The sequence below is a fragment of the Mytilus galloprovincialis genome, chromosome 2 (assembly GCF_965363235.1).
Source record: "Mytilus galloprovincialis chromosome 2, xbMytGall1.hap1.1, whole genome shotgun sequence".
Taxonomy (NCBI): Eukaryota; Metazoa; Mollusca; class Bivalvia; order Mytilida; family Mytilidae; genus Mytilus; species Mytilus galloprovincialis.
Window position 1 is genome coordinate 42,215,085 of NC_134839.1, and position 12,102 is coordinate 42,227,186.

General features: G+C 31.9%; 1 protein-coding gene across 2 annotated transcripts in view; it reads right to left on the minus strand.

Moving 5' to 3' along the window:
• Positions 1–8,658: 8,658 nt before the first annotated feature.
• The window catches only part of LOC143063629 (uncharacterized), a 38,834-nt gene continuing 35,390 nt past the window's right edge, over positions 8,659–12,102 (minus strand). For both annotated transcript variants that reach the window (XM_076235875.1, XM_076235874.1), the window contains one exon: positions 8,659–10,145. In XM_076235875.1, coding sequence (XP_076091990.1) covers positions 8,726–10,145 — 1,420 coding nt within the window. In that variant the 3' untranslated portion in view covers positions 8,659–8,725. The remainder of the gene's footprint in view (positions 10,146–12,102) is intronic.

Genomic DNA, 12,102 nt, shown 5'->3' on the forward strand with positions numbered 1-12,102 from the left:
AAGGCGACAGCGTTGTTTCTATCAATTCAAATGGAACAAGAAGAGCAGCTATTACAGGCTTTACTTTTACAAGTAAAATATTATTTTTTGTCAATTTTTCATATCAAGTAACATAATGAAAATCATAAACGCGCCTCGTACACCAATACTGCAGGTACACGTATATAGGGAAATCAACTTTTTCTTCATTATTCTGATTTTGTATGTATCGTCTGAGTTGTTGTCACACGAATGTTTACTCCATGACCATTTTGTTTTCTATATATATGTCATATTTTGCCGCATTTGTTGCTTTCCCCACATCCTTCCTTTTGTCTATATTATCATGATATTCTCCTGGAAAGAGCTCTTTTTGAATAAAAGGGATCAACGAACCCATTACCTTACCTTTAAGATAGATCAGTAAACATGGGCATAATTATGGGTGATCAGGGCCGTAACTACATTGAGGCAAATGAGGCAAATGCCTCATGTAAAACATTTCAAAAAAAAAAAATGAAACAAAAGGTTGTTCTCATATCAAATTCGCGGAAAGTGTCTTGCAAGAAACAAGACGTTCTCTTCAATCTCTGGTGTATCCCCTGGATGTTTTTCGTTATTCATGTTTCTAGTTTCATTTTAGTTTTCAGAGTTTATATTAAAGAATACAAAACAGTTTGTTTTATTGTAAATAAAACTAGATAGCTGACATGGTTTGAATCAAAGTAAGGTCACATATTTCCCGGTATCAAATAATTTGAAGAAAAAAACAAGGTATTGCCATATATGACCTTTTACATTGAAAGGTTAAACTTGCATTAAGTCGTGTTGAGAACCTTTAACAGATAATAAAGGAGTATGGGGACATAATCGCACACAAAGTCAATGCATAGAAAAAATACAAATGATCAATGGTCAGAGTTTGTGTTCTGCTCTTCATCTTGATAGTTGCCGGATGGTCTTCAACAATACTTTTAAAGAATCATTAATACCGTAAAAGATCGTAAAACAAGGTGAAGATGGTCCCTAGTGTGGACTTAAGCAGTACTAGTACTTAAAGTATAATACTGCAATGTCACTATATTTAAATCTAGTCATAAAAAAATCTCCAAAGTCTAATTACAATACAAGACAAGAACAAACAGACAGATACGGTATTAATAATTATGAGAATTACGATTTTTGCTTTATCCTACATATCGGTCTTTTAATGTTGTCTCTAATACCTAAAAGTCTTAAATTACAATGAATCTTTGTTTTTGCTTTGGTACCTGATTGTCGAAAAAAAAAATCTAAAAATTAATTCAAGATAGAATCTGGGAAACGCTCAGAATGCACGATTTTGCGTTATTTTTCTCAGAGCTTCTGGGGGCCTTAAGCGGCCCCCAGACCCCTCGCCCAAAATTTTTCGCCTCGCTCCGCCAGGCGAATAAATTTTGCCTCACTATTAAAAGAGGTAGGTTACGGCCCTGGTGATTATTCAGACTAGCGCACACTTTTTACAGTTCAAACAAGGCAATGCCGAGCGTGGCACCCCCTCGTATGTAACATATTGGGGACAAATATGGACACTATATTTGTATATGACACATGCAGAAAATGGTAAATTGAATATGCGTATTTGATACATAAACTATTTTTTTAGAAATCAACCAAAACATTCAGTAACTGGAAATACCTTTAATATTGTCTTTAGAACCAGCAGGTAAAAAAAAGCAACCAAATTTAGACTTCGTATGGCCATCGCGCCATCATCGTAATCCATCGTGTAGCCTTCGTAATCCATCGTGTAGCCTTCGTGATCCATCATGTAGGCTTCGGCTGAGATATGAAGCTTAAATACCCGTCTTCGGTTAACCTTCGTATGTCCATCTTTTGCTATCGTATATAATTTCGGCACCATCGTATAGACTTCGTTAATCATCGTACTTGCTTCGGTCACTTTTTGGTATTTTAACGAGATCGGGACCAACTTCGTACGAACTTACAATTTTCGCATTCGGGTGTCCGTCGTATATATAAATCGGGACAGTGTGACGCGGGCATTCACAAATTTTAAAACCCGAATACTTCAGTCATTATATTACGCCGATCTACGATGACTCGTGGAAGAAAATCAGTCACAGAGAGGGATTCAATTAATTGAGATACAAATTTCGCATATTTTAGTTTAAGATAAAAAAAAAAGTTATAAAAAAGTTTAAAGACTTTGAAAGACGGTTTTAACAGATTTATTTTTATTTTGCGAGCCAACCGATTAGGACATATTGAGTTTTTCATCTCATGTCGTCTGTCTGAAATTACTGGGCAAATTAAAACCAAAACATTCCAATCTTTTTTTCTCCTGTCCTTTTCTTTCCTCTTGGAAATTGAATGATAATTAGGCGTTTGCTCTTGAATGACTACTTAGGGAGACACATTCAAATTACAAAACTGTATCTTCATTTCTTGTATATTTCTTTTTTATTTACTCTTTTAGCTATACATAGCTTATTCTTTATTAATATAATAATATCTAATATATGTTAATACTGAATGACGATTGTTACCCCAAAGGGTAATAACTCTAATTAGGCGTCGTCAAACAAATTTACCCATGTTGAATTTTTTGTAATCTTGCCTTGCCTTGAGAGAATAAGTAATTTATTAACCGATGCAGCTAAGAGTACTTTTGGCACATATACCCAGCAAAAACTTAATCCAAATTTACAAAAATATAAGAAGGCATCAAAACCGTGGTTTGATGATGATTGTAAAGAAGCCAGGAAAAAATATAAATCATCAAAAAGAAAGTTGAGAAGAAATCGATCTCAACTTTAGGAGGCCGAAACTAAATCTTTAGAGAAAAAATATAAGAGGACTATGGATAAAAGTATGAGAAAACATAGGAAAAAAATTAGAAATAAAATAGATAATTTGAAATCCACTAACCCAAAAGAATATTGGAAAATTTTGAATAGTGGAAAAAAACAGAAAAGCCCTAATATACCTATGAACATAGTTAGATTATTTTAAAACATTAAATGATGGTAGCGCAAATGAAGATGGTCAAAATGTAAACAACCAAAACGATATAGATAAATTAAACATGTCATTAAATGTACCCATAACTGTAGATGAAACTGAAAAAGCAGTTAAAAATCTGAAAAATAATAAAGCCTCTGGTGACGATATTATTATCAATGAGTATTTAAAGCATTCATTTCATATTTTATCTAGTATATTAGTAAAGCTGTTTAATATTATATTTGACAGTGGCATTATTCCCGAGATTTGGTTATTGGGAAATATTATACCAGTATATAAAAACAAGGGTGACAAATTGGATCCCAAAAACTTTAGGCCTATCACTATTATTAGCTGCTTTGGCAAATTATTTACCTCTGTTTTGAACACAAGATTAAACAAATTTTCTGATGATTATCAGATTATTTGTGAAAATCAGTCAGGGTTTAGGAATGGATACAGTGCTACAGATAACTTATTTGTTATTTACATGTTATTTAGTTTAATGAAAAGTAAAAAGAAAAAAAAATATTGTGCCTTTATAGACTTTGCTAAAGCATTTGATAGTGTATGGAGAAATAGATTGTTTCAGAAATTGCTTGGAAACGAAATTAACGGTAAAATTTATAACGTTATATTCAATATGTATATTAGTATTAAATCAAGAATTGTATATAATGGACAATCATCAGATTATTTCCCTTGTAATATTGGTGTAAGACAAGGAGAAAATCTCTCGCCTTTTTTATTCTCCTTATATTTGAATGATTTGGAATCTTTTTTTACAAATACATGATGTTATGGGACTTAGTAGTATATCTGAAGAAATTGAGAATGAGATGAATATTTATATTAAACTGTTTGCTTTATTATATGCAGATGATACAGTTCTATTTGCTGAATCAGCTGAATCTCTTCAATCTCAACTTAATACATTTAGTGAATATTGTAAACTTTGGAAACTTAGTGTAAATCCTAGTAAAACGAAAATTATTATTTTTTCTGGTGGACGTTTATCTCACAATCCTCATTTTTATTTTGATAATATTGAATTAGATGTTGTCAAAGAAATACCATATTTGGGATTGACTTTTTCAAGGACAGGAAGCTTTGCAAATACTAAAAGATATTAGTTACTAAGGCATACCGTGCCATGTACGATGTACTTAAGAAGGGGAGAGTTCATAACCTTTCGATGAGATGTCAGTATGATTTGTTCGATAAGATAGTGAAGCCGATCTTACTTTATGGATGTGAAATTTGGGGGTTCAGTTATATGGATATTATAGAGAGAGTACATTTGAAATTTTGCAAGATACTACTGAACTTGAAAAAGTCAACTCCAAACTTTATGGTATATGGTGAACTTGGTGTGTATCCCATGGTAGTCTATGTTAAACTACGTATGGTAAATTATTGGTGTAGAATTGTCCACGGCAAAGAAAATAAGTTGTCACACATTTTGTATAACTTTATGTTTTTAAAATATTCACAGAATAATTGTAAGTCTGAATGGGTTATGTTTATAAAAAATATTCTCGATACATGTGGTTATAGTAATATATGGTTAGCACAAACTGGCTTTAGCACAAAATGGCTAAGTAATAGTTTAAAACAGAAACTATTTGATCAATTTCAACAGAACTGGCGTTCAGATATATGTAATTCGTCAAAAGGTTTATCATATCGATTATATAAGGATAAGTTTGAATTCGAAAAATATTTAGATATATTACCATATAGAGATAGGGTCACATTTTGTAGATTTAGAACTGGTAATCATAGATTACCAATTGAAACTGGAAGATGGATATGTTTAGATAGAGAAATGAGATATTGTAATGTATGTCAATGTCAAGAATTAGGTGATGAATTTCACTTTCTTTTGAATTGTAGATCCTTAGACGACTCACGAAAACTGTTTTTGGATAACTGTTATTGTAACAGAGTAAATATAATTAAATTTTGTAAATTATTCCAAACAACACATAGAAATAAGTTAAAAAATATATGCAAATTTATACAGGTTATAAATTCAGTAGCAGGTCTTCCTGGTTAGCCTTTGTCTATTTGTCTTTCTATTATAATGACTTCTTGTATATATATATATATTTATATAAATAGTAATTGTAACATACCTATCTTGTCATGTGCACACTTTATTTTGTATACTATGTATTATTATTTCATTCTTTGTACCAATGTGTATACAGTGGTTTTAAAGAATAAAATTGTCTTGTCTCTTGTCTTGTCTTGCTAATATTTGTTGTTATTTAAACATCTATTATGATATTTTTGAAATTAGGCAAACAGACAAAAAAAAAAGAATTGTCTTTAAAAGAGGGACGAAAGATACCAGAGGGAGTCAAACTCATAAATCGAAAATAAACTGACAACGCCATGGCTAAAAATGAAAAGGACAAACAGACAAACAATAAAAGTACACATGACACAACATGGAAAACTAAAGAATAAACAACACGATCTTTTAAAAGGGCCAATAACTACAGTATAACAATCAGCTGACGATTCTATATTTTGTAGACCTGGTGTTGCTGATAATCTTTTTATGTAAAAGGTTTTTCTTTATCTATTAATGGTTTCAAGATAATTAGTAAAAAATTGACTATTTGACACTTTTTATATTTATTTATTGAAAATTAAAGCACATGATGCATTTTGTGTATTTTCAATGTGGGACCTAGTAGAGCCAACTCATCGGGAACACTAAATTGCGACCTAGTTTCTGAGAGATTTCGTAAAAAATATCTAAAAGTCTAGTATTTTGATCTTGAGGTAAAGTTCAAACGAAGGTCGTGATGATACATGTATGCCACCGCCTTGAGTTTGCTATCAGCGTGTCAGAGATTCGAATATAAATCAATTACTGCAATGTATTCTTATAGTGAGTTTTCAGTAAAAAATTGTAGTTCTTGATTAAATAAATTTCGAAAAGCTGTCAAGCTGTATTATTATGTTATATACATATTTTTACCATATTGATCGATTTTCAGTTGTCAAAATGCACAACGAACAGTATAATAATTAGCTATGAGCGGTACTAATCAAAAACACTATAAAGACAACGAAACATGTCGAAATTCAGAGTTTGGTCTCTAAACCAGTAGAAATAAGATAGAACAACGGTATTTCATTCGTTGTGACTATTTCAAATAGACATGAGTATAAATTACTTGTAAACATCGCGAAATAAAAGCATGGTGCACTGACTTGAAAACTGAATGTGACCATGATTTGTGTTCTTTAAATTAACTATGGGTGTTCATGTATCATAAAAAAAAACACACAACGCTGTCAGGACGCAGAAAACCTTTTGCAACATGTTATACTTACTGTTACAGCAATAAGACTTCGAAGAAAAAGATCTGGACGTTCAATCTGCCAACTTCACTTTCCTACACAGCGACGTCCGAAATCAACTGTACCGTGGATATACCAGTGATATAGAACCATTAAAATTTGTAACAATGAACTGTTCTCAATATATTATTGTAATTTAAGAATTGCATATTCTGTTTAGATCTTTTTCTAAAATAAAAGCACTACTGAAGTTGCATCGATGCGTGATATATAGCTCATTAGGTATACAACTTACTTGAAAACGTAACCAGTCACTTCAGCGTAAAATTTAGGTTGTTGTGTGAACGCCCTTTCTCTAATGTTTGTGATATTTTCATATTTCCTGTGCTAGGATTATGTTTTCAATGAAAAGATAAAGTTAACCCTTCATATGTATCCTGAAGAATTATTGAAAACATAGAATTTAATATTTTTAGTAATAAATGCTCATAGTTTTTGGAATATCATTTTTTATACGTTTGACTTTTAACGTAAGCTTTATAAAGTCCTTCTGACTTTTTTCAAAATAAAAACCATTCTACTGTGTAAATGAATCTCCCTACAGTTAAAATTAATGTATAATTGGTTATTTTCGTTGTCTAAAAATATGGTCCTTGAACCAACGAAAAAAAAGTAACACTCTGATCATGCATGTGGATTAATTAAACCAACGCTTAGGAAAAGTAAATGCTAATAGTTATAGAGAAAATTAAAGATAAATACATTTTAATTATGCATTTTTAGAATAAAAACTTTTACAATGTTTTAAATATATATCCGTTCATATTAATTGCCATTTTTGTCATCTTTATGTGAATTTCTATCTGCCAATGACTCTATAGTGACATCACAAACAGGTTGTTACCACAGGCACTTGTTCAGATGTTTTTTTTTCTCTATATGCCTTAATTTTAAAACTTTTCGGATTTTTTGTATTAGAAAAGTGAGTTGAAGTTGACTATACCATCTTTTTAATTATTAATACAATTACCACAGATACTTTTGATAATATGGAGAATCAAAAACGCGTTGCGATTTAAGGGCAATATAATATTTGACGGGAAATTTTTTATAGAATATATATAGATGCTGAAATAAATATTTCAAATTACACATGAAAATAAAGATTGATTCTTAAATTTTCACATTATGATAGAGAAAGAATAAAAATATAATATTCATAGGCGTAGGAAGACATAGATTATCCGAAAAACGTTTACTTAGCGTTGTCCCATGTAACAAACTCGAAACATAAAACTCGAACAATTCGCGAAATGTTCACGCAACTCTTCGAAATTTTGCATGAACATTGTATGACGTGATATATTTCAGTATTGGTTAACATGGCTGTCTCCATTTAAAATTTGCCTTCATATTTTCAAAAGAATATGATGTACGGAAATGTCCCATCGGAAATTTAATTTGAAAACTTGAAACATTTCAGTTCAAAAATAAAATGTTGAGAGATAAATCATTAAATTGTAAGCACCATCGTTTTGTACTAAGTGTTATCTCCACAAATTCGAATTGAAAAATAAATTGAGAGCTACATATTCAATTCAAAACAATAGATTTACAATGTCTTGCGGAAATGTTCGAGTTAAACTTTCATGCCTTCACAAAACTTTTACGGCCAAAAAAACAGAGATTTGATTTCGAGAAGATTATTTTTCGGCTTTGATAACTATACCAATAAAAAGTACTTTTGAAGTTGAAGTTGGTGCACCAAATAGCATTAAGATTACAGGGTTATCTATAAAAAATACGGATTAATAAAAATGTCTTGCAAGTTTGTCCGTTATCATAATTTGACGTCGCCACAAGCGTAATATGCTAGGGACGGCATGAACTGCATTCGCGTGTTCCTTCCTCCACTAAATAAAAATGTCCTGCAAAACAAACAAAACGAAATGATGCACACATTACAAAAATGCACATCTATAAGACGATCAAAAAGTAAGAACACTTCAGTATCATAAGTGTATGTCACAGTTTGAATAAAATCATACTCGGTTTGAATATATAATGCAGCAATATTCCTCCAAAAACACATAATTACTAGCAGTAAAATTAAATGTCCTATGTTAATTATAAAATCATATTGGATTGGATTCTCATGGCATTTATACTTGTGTGTTATACTTTACATTTACCCAAAAAGGAAAGCAGGAAGAATTAGACAAAGCGCGTTTCCAATTTAACGTCATTTTTCTGTTACACTATTTAATGGTAGCAATATCTGACGTCAATCAGTTTATTACTCAATGGCTAAGGCTAATAACCAAGCGTGCGTTCTCAATAAATAACCTGTAGTATTTTCTACTTTTATTAACTTATTAATTTATTTATTACTTTTTTTAAAATGAGATATCCGATTTCATCACACACTACTCAGTACTTCAAGTTCGAGTGCATTAGGTTCTGACTTGTTGTCAGGAACATTGCCGTTTCCCATCTTGTGTTCATAACACTTATTTTGAATAATCAAATGTTGATTGTCGTCATCAAGATTGGTTTCATGAATTGAAAATTGATCACTTAAAAGCGGATGAAGTGTGTTTTTCATGTCTGAATCACTTGAACCACTAGAGTTTCCATCATCGGATTTAACTGATGAAGAAACCATAGAATCACTTGAGGCTGTTTTATGTTGTTGAACTAAGTCTATTAATGTAAGTTCAATATCATTTCCAGTTTCTGAATTCTCGGGTTTATTCTTGTTCCCAATAATCTCTTGCATGGGTTGCTTATCATTTGACACGGTGTCTTTGGACGAACTAGTGTAATCATCACAACATGTTTGATTTGAACTTTCATTAGGGTCAGTAGTCTGCACTAAAGAATCCATGTCTGAGTACAAATTACTCCGAGCACGCTCACGCTTTTGAAGAGCATCGATATCGTCAATTTCTTGCTTCCTTTCTTCGTCATTTTCACTTTGTTTTTCTCCTCTTTCCCATGGTAATATAACACTGTCGTAATTTTCACTTGAGATAGTAAAACGAAACCTCGTTTTGTTCAACATATCATAATTTCCATCAAAACTCTCATTATATATATTTCCTTCAAGACAATTTTCTACTAATGAGTCCGTTGTTGATAAATTCTCACGAAGACTTTGTGTTGATTTAGAACGGTGTATAGCTTCGATATGAGGTCTCGCGTTTCTAACCCCATCATAATCTAGGTCATCTGTGAGTTCATAAGTATGGTCCTCATCTTCACTATAACTGTTTTGTCCATAACTATGGGTTATGGGTTTATGGTCTCTAGGACTATTTACTGTATCGTATTCATCTTCTGGTGTATCTGCATACGGGTCTTCATCTTCTACATCAAAAGCAGACGATCTTTGTAATTTTAATTTTCGCATACTTGGTCGCTTTATAGCTGTATTTTGAGGTGAACTATCATTGTTTGTTTCTCCGTCAGCCAAGCTGTACAAGTCCTCATCGGGCTCAGCTGTGGCATACTCGTCGTCCTCATCCTCAATGACTATCCTTTTCACACTTTTAATCGACTCTTTCGAAAATGGTCTCCGGTCTGGCTCTGGCAGCGAAGGTCTTCTATCAGAGTTTGGGGAGGATGGTTGCATAACATTTCTTTGATCTTTGATCTTAGAATCTTGCTTCAACCATTCTTCATTAATTTGTTCAATTCTTGATTTGTTTATATTTCTGGCTCTTGCAACCAAAACTTTGATATTGCTGGATCCTTCAATAGAACAAGACGTAGCTACATCTTCAACCTCTTCATAAACAACGCCTTCATTTTTTCGTCGTGTTCTCTTGTAACATCGTCTGGAAAATAAAACAAACAGTAACAACAAATATATACCAAAGTATATGATATGCATTTTAATTGGATCGTCTGAGAGTTCTAATATTAGATAGTATGTATAGTATAAAAGAAGATCTTTATAGAATAAGACGGGTTAATTTTTTACTTAATAATCCCAAGTCACGGTCCTGTAATTAAGTGCATGGTTGTCTTTCGTTGCTGTCGGGCACATTTGCCTTCTGTTTATTGTTTTTTGTATAAATCAGGCTGTTGGTTTACTCTTTCGATTTTTTCAAATCTAATCAACTTTACTATACCGTGTGAGTTTGCTAATATTGTCAACGGAAGTACTATGACTTAGTTATTTACGTCTTTAATTGTTCTTTGGAGATAGTTGGCAACCCACCACATATCTCCTTATTTTCATATTCTATCTTTTGAACGCAAGTTTCGATTTCATTTCACGCCCTTTACTTTCTCGTATTTAAAGACAAACTAATTTTATCATATTGTGCATTTAGAACAGTTAACATAAATGTAAACCGTATATAGGGAGTTAAATTCATGCATTTATTATTTTGTTTATCCAAAACAATAACATAGATTAATATAACATGAAAACAGTACGGTAATATACGTTTTGTTAAATGAAAATAATATGTAATGATTTTTCAGCGTTTTCACTTATTTGTCTTCAATGTCTTTCATAGCAGACACACATAGAAAAATGGTTCTATTTAATTATGTGATGGCGATTCCGGTGATCAACTGGAAGCGTGGCGTGTATTTGAAAACAGGGACAAGCCAATTGCTAATTAATGAGGAAAAAATCATCAATAAAAAAAAATCAAGAAAATCTTAAAGTTTTGAGGGATTATTATGTTTGAAATAAAAAAAAAAATCAATTAAATATAATTGACAGATGAATTTATCAAGATACTGGAATAGACCACTTTCGAGTTCATCCGTCACCAGAAAAAAACTCGTCAATTATGCACGCCTTTATGACGTCATTTACCAGATAGAGTGGATCGCCTGTATCCCTGCACTATTAACATTCACCAAGTGTCTTAGTGATTAGCATTGTGCAGGATAAACTACTAATATTTGTTTTGTGAGTACTTAATTACAATTCCCAAATGACAGCAGTGCTGATTGGAAATTATGAGCATTTAATTTGCCGAATAATTCGTGCAATGTAACATTATAGTTTCTCAACCACTTGCTCAACATTGAAACGGAAGTGACGATGCCTCTAAACGTACGAAGGATGTTCACTTAAACCAGAGTTTTTTACGGAAATGCTTCGAACTCGAAAGTTGTCTATCGGACTACCCGCTGACCCGGCAATGTTTTCGGCGATACATCCGTAATAAAAATGGCTGGATCTAAGAGCAAGATAAAAATATTAAAAGAGTTGAAGATAACAGTGTTTCGTTCCATAAATTCAATGTTATCAATGTTACCTGTACAAATTGTCAACTGTAACAATCATTAAAGTCAAAATGAAGACCATTAAACTTATGAAGAGATGAAACCAACATAGGCACAAACCTTTTGTCGGCTTTATTGCTATACATAACGGTGTGACCTCTTTTAAAACTAAAGGCTCTAAAGAGCATGTGTAGTTCACCTTGTTCTATGTGCATATCAAGCAAAGGATACTTTCCAATATTTAGACTATAAACTAGTAGAAGTCTGAAATGACCTATATCTGTTTGGCATGTATTTTTTAAGATTTCATTTTCCAAAATTCCTAATTAGCACATACTTACAACTTCTCGTCCAATCAAATTGCTTGAATTTGCCTTCTAATTTTCATAGTACATACTTTTCCGTGTACTAAGTAACTACGCATGAATGACCACAAGGGTAAGATTTCATTGTATTGTAATCAAGATATTAGATCAAAAATTGTTACTGGCTATTTTGAAATAAATGATGTGTTCCAAATTTAACTAAATAGTTTGTAATTAG